Here is a 13,430-nt window from a genome sequence, read left to right as displayed (position 1 = left end):
ATGCGTTGGCCAATTTCTGGGTGTTATTGAGTATTTGAAGCACGGGAATGCATTTGGATTTGGTTTCAAATGGACCATTCCCGGAAATTTGCCAACACATGATGTTTATCGACATTGTAAACACAAAAGTAAACCAAAGGGTTTACTGTCTGCACTCGTTTACATCGAGTGCGGGTACAGCAGTGAAGTGTCTCGGAAATTGGCCAACACATGATGTTTATCGACATTGTAAACACAAAAGTAAACCAAAGGGTTTTACTGTCTGCACTCGTTTACATCGAGTACGGGTACAGCAGTGAAGTGTCATCAACAGGCTGGTTCCCATGGTTGTGTCTGGAGTTGCTCATTTGTGACGTCATTCTGACTTTACGTCACAATATGATTTGAATGACGTCACCACTATTGATGACCCAGAAAACAATTGTTTGCGAGGTCAATACGCAGTGAATAGTCTTGCAGTTTCCGGGAATCTAATACCATTTGATCATGTTTTTTAACCAATCAGACTACAGAACACAGTGACTTTTGGTTTAAAATTGCCTGTATCACGGTATTTTTAATTTGCAATCAAACACATGTCTGCAAGGCGACACGTCCGTGGTGTAGTGGCTAGAGAGCCTAAGGTCGCGGGTTCGATCCCTGGCCGAGCCATGCCAAAATACGTTAAAATATGATACTTGCTCGACCTTGCTTTGTGTTAATGGCATTATTGAGTACAATAAGGACTGGTGGGCTCGGAGTCAATATAACGTGCGTGAGTGGAGTATTCATTCTTAACGGCATGGTATCTCAGTAACACACATTCACACGCATGCACACGCATGCACATCGTCATACTTTTAAGTACGAAGTTAAACCCCATTTCACATGAAGGCGAAATCACCATATCTAGGCGGAAGGATGGCACAGTGTTTTTATTCGACTATAAACATAACATGGATGGAGAACTAGGCAAAGAACTGTGGTTGTTTAGTCAACTCCGGATTCATGTACGTGTCAGTCGTACAAAATAGAGAGACATGAAAAGTCCCCCGTCACACCTACAAGAAAAAATATATTTGCATGCAGAAGACTCACCATCGTATGATAAATTTCTTCGGTTCATGTTCATGCAACATATTGATCTGTGTTGAGTGGTTAAATGTTGCATTATATCTACTTTTCCGCCCTCTACTGGTCGGACATTATTTCAAGCATTCGTCAACGCTCGGCCCTTTCCGTAACCTCTACAAAGCCTCGTCCGCGTCTCGATGATTCTTATATGTGAAAATTACCAATCAAAACACGCGTAATGATTTGGGCGCTTTGATAAGAAATAATTCTCAGTTCTTACATACTTCATGACAAATGTGTTTGTTTAGAAAATAAATCCTGAGCAATATACGTCGCCACATTGACAGTTCATGAACGTAGCTAACAGATTAGTCTGCTGCTTCGTGTATAATTTACGGATCATGCCATGGACGATGAGAAATTAAAATACACGCACGTGTGCTTGTTGACCTAATGGTTCTCATGAGTCTGATTAAGTGTGTTTCTGACGATAGTGTGGGCTTGTTTTAGAGATTGTATGTGCGCTTCCAAAAGTTTAGGAAATATGCTGTATATATTTATAAATCGCTTCGCGTTTTAAAATAAATAATAATAATATATATATATATATATATATATATATATATATATATATATCTCGAATCAACTTGAATGTTTACGATTGGATTTCTATCTCACATCCCTTTAGATATTTTAATACATATTTTCGGGTCATTCATACATACACAGCGTATTCATTTCAATATTCCACGAGGAGACAAGCAGCAACTTGAATGTTTCGTTTGGGAAATATTTTAAAATCATTTTTAAGCATCTGCTTTGGGAGTAAACCAAATCCCAAATGCGATTCTAAACCCATATTCCTTTGTCGACGGATGTTTTAGATTGATTACCTTGTTTTCATCGCTATATGGCTGTAATACTGCCTATGCGATGTAAAATTTTAACTCACTCACTCTAAACCCCTATTTGAAATAAAAATTTGGAAATATAAAGTGAATAGATCGCAGTAATTGTGCCAGAATGTGTTTTTCATGTAGATATTTTCACCCTTCTTTTAATTGTGGGTGTTCATAATTCTTTCAGAGACATAAGCAAAACATGAGCATAAACTCTGCAGAATTTAGTAATGTATTTTGCCAACAAAATAAATCATGTTTAATAAGCCACATTGTTTTTCATTTGATAGTTCATGTAATGTGACATGTGTATAGCGGCAACGAAAACTGCATGGTGAGTGAGAGGCTCAACTTTTTACCCAAACTCACTCTACCGGTCACTTCTCGTTCTTGTTCATGCGCCAGGATGAAGTCACTACCTTGCACAGATGACAGTACGGGGCACAACTGTCATCATTCTTACGCTGACCTTTCTCATGCCTGGCCACGCCAGTCGTCTCTTCTTTCAACTTGGTATCTGTTAAACTGTTGTTCCACTTCATGGCACACTGAAATGGCACTGCTGAGATTCTGATCATCACTTACCACTTCAGGATTCTCACAAGAAAGCATTTCCCAGATGTTCAGGTAAAAGACCTTCTGAGATTGATGCCTGCAATTTCTGCATGAGAATGACAGTCATCTCTAAATTGACAGCTCTGCATACCATGCTGACAGCAAGCTGTAGAAATTCTTCACACTCTTGAAAAACGTGTCTTGGTCACTTGAACATAACCCCCTAGTTTCTGACATTTCATTGGAGTACTTGCTGGTTTCTGCCCCTATTACTACTTCTTCTCTGATGTTTTTTTTACTTCAACATACACCAGAGTTTGGATCTTGGAAATAGCGTCTGGGCACACGTAGCTGATAAATAATTCTGACTAAAGGGATGCTAGGTTTCTTGTGAATACAAGGGGCTCTGCTTTTGAATCGCATTCACTTGAGCAATTACTGGCAATGTCAGAACAATTTAGGATAGTCAATGCACTCTGAAATCCAATGCACATTCGATCTATTCTGGAAATCATAGCACTGATTTGTCAGGTTTTGCTGCAGACTGGAGGTCCTGTGGAGGTAGACGCTGGATGTTCTGTGGAGGTAAAGGCTTGGGACTCCTGTTGAAGTGGATGCCAGAGGTACTCTGCTGGTTGAAACCAGAGGTTCTTTCGAGTTTGAAGATTGATATCCTCCGCAGCTAAATGTTGGAATTACTAGTGATGCGGAAGCTGCAGTTCTGAGGAGGAAACTGAACTTGCGGTGATGGAAGCTGGGGTACTTTGGGTGATGGTGTTGACAGATTGTATTTTAATGTGTGTGCCTCGAACAGATGACGGGAAGTAAAATGTGAGGATACCTGTCTTGAAAAGCTCGTAACAGTACCCATTTCTACTTTACATATAGTCTTGCGTTGAATTGTATTACTGAGAGAAGCACTTTTCTCCCCTTTTGCCTTAGTACTGCCGTCAGGTTTTGCTATCGTGCCCTTCAGAATTTCAAACAAACTCCATCATTTAGTTGTTTCTGAATTTTCTTTAGGCAACTCAATCCCCAAGCCTGGCAACGTATTTGGAAATTGTTTCATAATTGATATCCCTCATGGTGTCTACATTGACCTGTGTTATTAAACACAATGTGTTATTGGCGAAAAATGACGTCACACCTCCTATCAGTGAAGAATGTTTTGTTAGAATGTTTACTTTTCAAATCTTAGAGAACATAACAACCCCCACCGTGCGCCCTATAGATTCGCAATCGCTCTGCTGTATAAGCGGTCAAAATGTAAAGATAGTTTACAAAGGATCGGATCTACAAATCTTGATCTGCAATTAAGATGAGATGGGAATTGGTCAGCGTGGAAATTATCCCTCCTCTGTATGATCTGGTGAGACAAGTGACAGTCATGTCAAGTGTCATGACTGACCAATGAAAAGTTAGGACCAAGGTTAACGTTTCCAGAAACTGCGTCCTACGCCAATGTCAAGATCACAATTTATAGAGAGTTAAAGTCACTTTGGCAATATTTGAGCCTTATCATGACTAAAACAATACTGATGATGTGGTGGATTGTGCAGTCCAGTCAACGATGGGCAATAAAATGACTAGAATATTACAGATTTACTTGTAAAATTAGTAATTAAATCCGAAACATTTTAACTATAGGGCATGGCACAATATAAAACAGGCTACAGATCGCCAAGAACGGAAGGTAGATCACCATACTAGGAACCATGGGACAGTACTTTTCTACCTGCATGGACCCCAGTTTGAGTTACACCATCTTTTCAGCTGCTGTCGATTGTAAGAAATCGTAGCCAAAATTAAAATAACTAGAATACTACGTTTAAAAATCCAGTTATGTTTACACTGATTTTGATCATTTCACCCAGTGGTTGAAAGATATTCCAAGATCAGAAGCATACAAATGGGATATAATGGGCACCAGGACACATCCTTGAGGAACACGGCAGTTTCAGAATTTGAGTAACCGATACAAACTGACTGGACTCGACCAGAAAGGCATGACATGAATGAATTCAGTACAGTTCCTTCAGTGTTCAGTGTATCAAACCGCCGCCGAGAGATCTATCTATACCATCAAGTCAACATACCCACCATTCATAGATGTCAACAAATCATTCATAATGCGAAGCAACGCTGTTTCGATACTGTTGTTTTGGCATATATGCAGACTGATTCTTATCCAGATGTCTTCGTATGCCAATTTTGTATATCAATGCTGTTCATCACTGGAGTGTCTTGCCCAGACTCAAGTAGGTACAGTGAGTTTAGCTTTACAACACTTTCATCAATATTCTAGAAATATCATGGCAGAGAAGACGCCAGGAATGGACATCACACATTTTACTCATGTAGGCAAATGAGGATAGAGAATGAAATGAAGTTATGGTCAGCAAGACCACTTACGCCCATTGATAATCACTATCACCAGTGTTAATCACTATTACAAGCAAAATCATTTATTTTCTTCACTTCCATCACCCTCAGATGAAACAATACATAAATTTCAACAAGCATGTTTAAAATTTGTATGGAAAAATAAACATGATAAATTTAGAAAAGATTTATTCACTATGCTACATGAGTACGGAGGAATTAGTGTTCCACTTATTAAGAACATTATTTAAGCATGTAAAATATTATGTTTATGTTCTAATACCTGAAAATGGAAAGCACTGGTTGAAAACTTTATACTTACCTACAAGAGGCTTTGGATAGCAGACCGAGAATATGTGGAAAGACACATAAAACCTGATATAAGACGAGATGTCATCTCTGCATGAGGATCATATTTACAAAAGCAATATGAGACTCTGGTTTAATTACGTGTTAAATGTAGGCAACGTAACCCCTTTTATAAAAATGGTACAGTGCAGGAATACACTTTATCTATGATTTAATGAACCCTACTACAGCAGAATTCTACACTTATGAAGAGCTACAAAACATATATCAAGTTAAGATATTATAGTATCAAATCCTCCATAACTGCTTGTTTAAAGACAAGACGTATTACCCTTTCCACAACAATAACAGTATCTCCAATACTACCTTTCAATATATCCAAACTAAATATGTATCCTAACTGCAATAAATGATATGCACATAAAAAAAATAGGAAAGGGTCTTTGAAACACAATATGATAACACAATGTTACGAAACATATACACGATGACGAATCGATGTACAAAATGTAGTACAAATGGCTACAGATGATGATACTATATATTATACCTACAAACATTTTCTTAAACAGAATTAGTCTAAAGGACACACCTATGTGTGCATTTTGTTCGAGAGAACTAGAAACAATTATCCATCTGGTTTATGACTTCTCATGTTAAAAAGATTTGGGAGAACCCGGCCAGCTGGCTTAAGACTGTAACTGACGGCAAAATTGATTTTACACCAGAAAATATTCTACTCGGGTTTACAGGGAACATAACTCTCTATATGCAATATGTCTTGTAGTGAAACAGGTAGTATATACACACAAATCAAAACAAGAAGTTCCATATTTTAACCATGTAGTAAGGGAGATGGAAAATATACTATGAAATTACAAAATATAATGCATATTCTACAAACAGCAATAACGAGTTCTTCACCTTCTGGTCATCTTTTCATAATCTGTTTATGTGCACTACCCCAGAGAACATACCATAAGTGCATTTAGCTATAATCATTGCTATTTTATGATTGAAAGTTGAATAAACAGATAACAGTGTTAGTGGCTGTATCCTCGAAGTACCGTAAAATTATTGAGAGGGTACGTATGTCCCAAAACATTTGGAATCAGATTTAATCTTCCAATTTTAACTGTAGTATATGTGTCATTGTAATTTGTGGCTAATCTTACATACAGTCGCCAGCAGCTGAGGGGATGGTGTAAATCCAGCTAGGGACCATGCAGGTAGCAGAGGTACTGTTAGTCCCCATGGCTCCTAGTATGGTGATCTAGCCTCTGTTGTTGGCGATCTGTGGCCTGTTTTTATATTGTACTGTCCCAATAGTCATACTATTATTTTTTAAGTTTCCACGCTAGTTTAAATACTAACTGTGATAGTCTAGTGGTTTTACTCTCCTTCGTCGACAGGTTCTTCATAATATGCATATATATTCTTTTTGTCACGTATGTTCTCGTCACGATATGGTTGCAATATTGCCGATGTGACGTTAAATATTACTCACTATAATCATTGCAATTGGAAAGGTAAAATATGCTACACATACTCAAAGATGTTTATCTACTTCATGAATGGGATTTGTGAAGGTGTCTTAGAGGTGTATCAAGCAAATGTCTTGTAACTAAGTACACACTGTGCAACTACTTACACCTTCCTTGATACTGAATGTGGAAATAAACATGATAAAAAATGTAGGAAACTCACATCTTCGGATTGACGGGAAAACCCTTTCGCCACATGCCTATCTCACCTCCCACAATTATTTACAGACCGAAGCCACATATTTGGAATGACATTGTGTATGGCGTTAAGCAAAAACACTGAAACACTTACATGTATGTGAATAGTTGATAAAGATCTACATTAAAGGATTGCCTAATCCAAAATGCAGCCATTTAAATGAATCAGGCTAACTATTTTAAATCACGAACTATGAAGGATCTTTTTAGAAATGTTAGTTATCATTTAATCATTGCGTTTTTAAAATAATTAGATCTGTTACATGACTTGTAAATAGATAAATATTTTATGATTGGAAGTTGAATTAGCAACTAAGATTGTTAATGGCTGTATCCCCAAAGGGATTGAAGTATCGTAAAATTAATGTCCTCTAGAGAGGGTACATAAGTCCCAAAACAGTTTACCTGCAGAATATGTATCATTTTAGTTTGCGGCTAATCTTGCATAGTCGCCAGCAGCTGAGGGGACGGTGTAAATCCAGCTAGGGACCATGCAGGCAGCAGTCCCCATGGTCCCTAGTATGGTGATCTAGGCTCTGTTGTTGGCGATCTGTCTATCCAAATAGTGATACTATTACTTTTTTTAAGTTTCCACACTAGTTTTAATATGAACTGTGATAGTCTAGTGGTGTTACTGCCATTCGTCGACAGGCTCTTCATAATATGCACATATATTTCTTTCTATGTCACGTGCATTCTCGTCACGATATGGCTGCAATATTGCGTTGTGACGTTAAATATTATCTAAAAAAATGAATCAGCATACACACACCTGGATGTACAGGTCTTCAGTTTCAATATCGGAGATCAAGGCACAAACCATACTCTCACATTCAATTCCACCCTTTTTGTTTACTAACATATTGAGACAGCACTTACAAAGTGATCTTTGTGTGTGTGCGTGCGTGCGTGCGTGCGTGCGTGCGCGCCCGTGTGTGTGTGTGTGTATTCCTTACTGTCGTCAGGCTCGCTAACTTGGTTGACACATGTCTTCGGTTCCCAAAAGCGCAGATCGATGCTCATGCTGTTGATCACTGGATTGTTTTCTCTCAAAGTGACCTAACTACACTGAAAGTAATCGTATTTGAAATGCGCCAGACATAGTTGTGAACGGCAGTACACATGGCCAGTCCACTGGAGGTCAACAAATCATTACAAACAGTGGAGTAATAAGAAACGGCTGTGTTTCCGGTAACCTTTGCCAGGATGTTCTTGTCTCAGACAAACAGGAAATGATAAGTATCTTGCAGTTGAGTCGACAGTCTTGATTATCTCTCTGTACTGCACTCCGGTTACTAGGTTGTCGGACATTCTATGGAACCCGTGTAACCCACTGAAGACGACAAAACACAAAATATGTTCAGAGACTATCATAAAGATGAAGTTAAAATGACAAAATGATAATGCGACGCATTCAATGTCTTGTCATTTCCTGCACAAATTGGGAGTGCATAGGTTGTAACTGAATTTAGCTGCGCTGATAGCACTGACTAATGGGATGCTTCACTGAAATGATTTCTGATCTCGATTAACTGTGTTCAAAGGTCATAAGTGCCTTCAGCCTGTGATACATCTTAGTCTCTGTATTTTGGTAGTTGATCAGTGAATTTAGCTTAGCAAATTAGGAGTCACTTGATCCTCATGGTAATCCGAAATAATTATCCCGCTTTACGTCAGAGGTAATGAGGAAATCGGGTTATCTATAATCTCCAATTAATATGTTAATAACCTGATACTCCTATTCTCTACGTTTCTTAATTAACTCAGGGACCCGTGATGGTAAAATAGGCCTTCAGCAAACCATACTTGCCATAGAAGGCGACTGTGCTTGTCGTAAGAGGCGACTAACGGGATCGGGTGGTCAGGCTCGCTGACTTGGTTGACACATGTCATCAGTTCCCAATTGCGCAGACCGATGCTCCTGCTGTTGACCACTGAATTGTCTGGTCCAGACTCGATTATTTACAGACCGCCGCCATATAGCTGGAATATTGCTGAGTGCGGCGTAAAACTAAACTCACTCACTCACTAATCAGGTAGATCCTTTAAAAGTCTTTTTGTTTCATGTAACTTCCACGGTAGGGTGTTCCAATGTGTCTTAGCAGCCTAGTGTTTAATGCGTTTGCTCGTCACGTGGGAGACCTGGGTTCGACTGCCCATGTGGGCACTACGTGTGAAGGACATTTCTGGTGTCCTCGCTGCAATGGATGCTGAAATATTGCTAAAAGCCGCTTGCAACTACACTCACTCATTCTCTCACTCATCAAGCCTGTCATGAATAAGCTATTGTTCTGTTGACCACTGTCAAGTGTTGGGGAAATGATTCATCCATTAGACATCCGGTACAGTGACATCGTGATCTGCCGTCGTCGGGCAGAAGAGAAGCAGGCATCCAGACACAACAAGCAGCTCCACATACAGTGGTATGTATGTGAAGAGGTGTTTACGTATGATTACAGCAGCCAAGGTCAAGGAAATCATTGAGCTTGACCACCTATTAGCTGCCTTTTTCGACAAGCTGAAGAAGGATTCAAATGCGGACCTTCACAGGTTTGAGGACATATAAACGGCATTTGGTGATTATTGATTTCGCGTATGTATAACATGCAGTTCATAGTGAATATATTGTGATGAGACAAATTTAGGACGAGCAGGTATCTTAACAATTTATGCATTCTGATCATTACCGTCATCCATCTTCAATAAAGCCATGTCTTGCTTCCAGAATATCTTCGCATAAAGCCTTCCGACATCATGATGTGATGCTGTCAAATGTTACAGACAATTTTTTAACTCTGCATGAACACAGGATCACTATTCGTACTGTTAGAGTAGTCACACGTTTAATTTTCCGGATGAGTGGAAAGTTATATTTATGTAGTCTTTGCTTTATCCGTTTCGTCAGTGCCGAACGCCGGATATTGAGTTTAGTTTTACGCCTCAATCGAAAATATTCCTGCTAAATAGCAGCCATTCGTAACTGGACCAGACAATCCTCTGGTCAACAGCATGAGCATCGTTCTACACAAATGGATACTTTTCAAGCACGACCATGGTACTACATCTTCAAACGTAATCCAGTCGATAAGTCACGCTGAAGACATAGGTTCGTTTCCCATTTAGGCACAATGTGTGATGCTCATTTCTGGATATTGTGATATTGTTCGTATATTGATAAAAAGCGTTGTAAAGTCACTCACTCATCGATGTTAATGTTGTTATGTTTTTCTTGTTGCAGTGGAGATTTACGAGTCATGATGATCATCTGTTTCCTACTCGCTGCTCTTTTACCGAAGTTCGTGAGCGGCTGTCCATCGTACTGTTATTGCAGTCCTCCTGTTATGATGTGTGACAAAAGAGGAAACGGTATTCCGAGGGCACCCCCAAGAATCACATCAGTCCAACTGCGTCGTATGAACATAGGCTTCATCACCAGGAACCAGATGGCCAATCTAACGCACTGTAACCTCACATCCCTCACACTGACAAATAATATCATCAGCGGAATATCGCGTGATGCTTTGGGGGATCTACACTTCCTCAAAGCACTGGAATGGCAACAGCCTGTTCTTCCTTTACCAGACATTTTGTCAGTCCTCAACAGCGTAAGGAGCGATCTAGCCAGCGTAGTAATCACAGGAAACGGTGGGCCAGTAAAACATATAAATGCAGTGGTCTTTCAGCATTTGACATCACTTCGAAATCTTGCTTTGGCGGGTGAGGAATTAGAAGTGTTCAATGGAACTGCCCTATCACAGACCTTGAACCTGTCTCAGTTGTGGTTATCTGAAACTAGGATGTACTCATTTATACTTGAAAGTCCTTTGCAAAATCTGATACATCTGAATCTAAACGGAAATAATCTGGTTGCAATTCCTCCCCTGTGCACCGACAGTGGTGAGCCGTTAATTCCTATGTTGCGAATGTTAAACCTACAGGATAATGCGATCCGTCGTCTAGACGTGTCGTCTATAATGTGCTTAAAAAATCTGAACAAATTGATACTTTCACAGAACAGAATTGAACATTTGCCAGACAATGCATTCTCAAATCTGCCTAATCTTCAGAGTTTACTTATCGCCAATCTATGGGCTTTGAAATCGGTAGGATCTTTAGTATTCAATTCAACAAGCCTGTACAAGTTATATTATGCTAAGAACCCACCTTTTACAGGTACTCGTGACAATCTGGAAGATATGTTCAGATTCACACCAAATCTCGGAATTCTTCATTTTAGTTACACTAAACTTAACATTGCTGGCGAAAAACTGAAACAATTTCTGCTAAGCTTACAAAATTTAGAATCTCTGCTCATGGATTTCACTGGACTTAATGACCTTCCAGCTGGAGTGTTCACAAAGTTGACAAAACTTCGTAGCTTGAACCTAATTGGAAATAACCTTCCTAACCTCACCAGTGGCGTTTTTGCGAACGTAACTAGCATCAGCCGACTCTCATTGGCAAATTGTAACATCAAGATCATTAAGGAGGACACATTCCCTCTTGAGTTCAGACTCAGCTTAAAGATACTCGATCTCTCAGGCAACCCCTTTATGTGTTCATGTGAGCTGCTGTGGTTCAGGACCTGGATGAAAGAAGTCATAGGCAACAAGAGCATCACTTTTTCTAATTACCCAAGTAATTATGAGTGCACATCACCCAGTGGAAAGCGTCTCAGACTTGCTGAATTCAACCCGAGTGAAAGGTCGTGTAGCATTGAACACTTGTACACTGTCATCCTGACTATTGTACTGTCTGTGTGTTTGATGTTCACTGTCATAGTTCTGGTGGTGTATCGGTACCGATGGTACATCCGTTACTGGATTTCTCTTCTACGGCGACAGCGGCAACAGAACCGTCAGTTGGTCGACTTGAAATATGATGCATTCATCTCCTACAGCAATGAAGACGGTGGCTGGGTTCATGGTCAACTCCTGAAATATTTGGAAGAGGAAGTCGGCCTTCGGCTTTGTGAACACACAAGAGATTTTGTCCCCGGGAAATTCATAATCGACAACGTGATTGAAGCTATGGGCTCCAGCAGGAAGACCATCTTGGTTATTTCTAACGAATACATGCAGAGTGACTGGTGCAAATTTGAGCTTCAATTGGCTCTGTACTCATTCCTGAAATGTGAGATTGACATTGTTGTGATTCTTCTCGATCAGATCAGGACCTGCCATGTGACGTCAGCACTGCGAGCTTTAATGATGTCAACAACGTTCATTCAGTGGTGCGATAATGCAGAGGCCAAGGAACTATTTAAGGAGAGGATAAGAAAAATTCTGTGTGAAGATGGCATTATTGGGCAAACTGATTGTACAAACAATGCAGATGTTGATTTGCTGGTAGCCTAAACATAATCAGAGACCTATACATCATAAATCAGTTACCTAAATATCGTCATCTGTGGAAGTGATTGAATGAGTGTAGTTTTACGGCGTACCCAGCAATTTGTCAACTCTGTCGCTGCGATCTATAAACAATCGAGTCTGGACCAGACATTCCAGTTTTCTCTTCGTTTCAATTAAATATAGATGAAGCCCAGAAAATTCTCCATGTTCATCAAACAGCATCTTCCAAAATGACAATCAAGCATTTACATCGATTAAATTCTGATACACATAAACATACATTTGGGAGTTCACGTGTGTGTGTTCGTAATAAATCGTTGAGCATTTTGCAGTTTTAGACGTTTCATGTCTATCTACTTTGGTACACACATGAATCCGGATTTGAATAAACGAATTCATACTTCAAAGAACCAGACTTCTTTATTTATTCATTCATCCATGTTATGTTAATAGACAAATACAGCCACTGTGTCATCTTTCAGATGTAGAATAGGTCTTCAGCAACCCATGCTTGCCATAAAAGGCGACTATGCGTGTCGTAAGAGGCGACTAACGGGATCGGGTGGTCAGACACATGTCATCGGTTCCCAATTGCGGAGATCGGTGCTCATGATGTTGATCACTGGATTGTCAGGTCCAGACTCGATTATTTACAGACCGCCGCTATATAGCTGGAATATTGCTCAGTGCTGCGTAAAACTAAACTCACTCCTTCAAACTATAGACATGGTGATTTCTCTTTCACTGTATGGAGGAGGTGTGCTGTGGATCTAGGGCCCGTTTCACAAAGCTGCGGTAGTGTTGCGACTGCCCTAACAGTCGTAGAGCTACGACAGCTTTGTGAAACGGGGCTCAGGTCATCAGGTTTGTTGACCATCCGGGTCATCTTGCCCCGACAGCAGTGTTTCTTGCTCACATCAGACGCTGGATTGTCTCGTCCAGATGTGATTACTGGTTTATCATACTCAATTTGACTGAATATTTTTGAGTGAGTTTTCTGAGCAACAAACAAATTAAAACACGCACCATAAATATCTAAATTGTTGTAAAGGGGACCACACACTTCATGATAATATGTGTACGTGCCTAGTGACACGAAAGATATGTGTTCCGTTTTCGTGACATGGCCAGAAAGG

General features: G+C 39.8%; 1 protein-coding gene across 3 annotated transcripts; it reads left to right on the top strand.

Annotated features, from left to right (window-relative positions):
- Positions 1-9,315: 9,315 nt before the first annotated feature.
- Positions 9,316-12,701, top strand: LOC137265176 (toll-like receptor 13). 3 transcript variants are annotated; one of them, XM_067800512.1, is made up of 2 exons: positions 9,316-9,516; positions 10,179-12,701. In XM_067800512.1, exon 2 carries the CDS (start codon positions 10,195-10,197, stop codon positions 12,295-12,297), a length of 2,103 nt encoding a protein of 700 aa, XP_067656613.1. In that variant the 5' UTR covers positions 9,316-9,516; positions 10,179-10,194; the 3' UTR covers positions 12,298-12,701. The 3 variants fall into 3 exon arrangements, with proteins under 3 accessions (XP_067656613.1, XP_067656612.1, XP_067656611.1); XM_067800511.1 differs by having other exon boundaries at positions 9,322-9,533; XM_067800510.1 differs by having other exon boundaries at positions 9,333-9,490.
- Positions 12,702-13,430: the final 729 nt, after the last annotated feature.

This window comes from Haliotis asinina, chromosome 15 (assembly GCF_037392515.1).
Source record: "Haliotis asinina isolate JCU_RB_2024 chromosome 15, JCU_Hal_asi_v2, whole genome shotgun sequence".
In the NCBI taxonomy this organism is placed as follows: Eukaryota; Metazoa; Mollusca; class Gastropoda; order Lepetellida; family Haliotidae; genus Haliotis; species Haliotis asinina.
The sequence above is the reverse complement of the archived record's forward strand: the minus strand, read 5'-3'. Positions and strand labels throughout refer to the sequence as shown.

What these genes read in the sequence shown, in the direction of transcription:
- LOC137265176 (XM_067800510.1), top strand. Translation starts at nt 9,366, where the DNA reads ATGTATGTGAAGAGGTGTTTACGTATGATTACAGCAGCCAAGGTCAAG. An exon ending in TCAAATGCGGACCTTCACAG is followed by an intron (nt 9,491 to 10,178) that starts GTTTGAGGACAT and finishes TTCTTGTTGCAG; the next exon opens with TGGAGATTTACGAGTCATGA.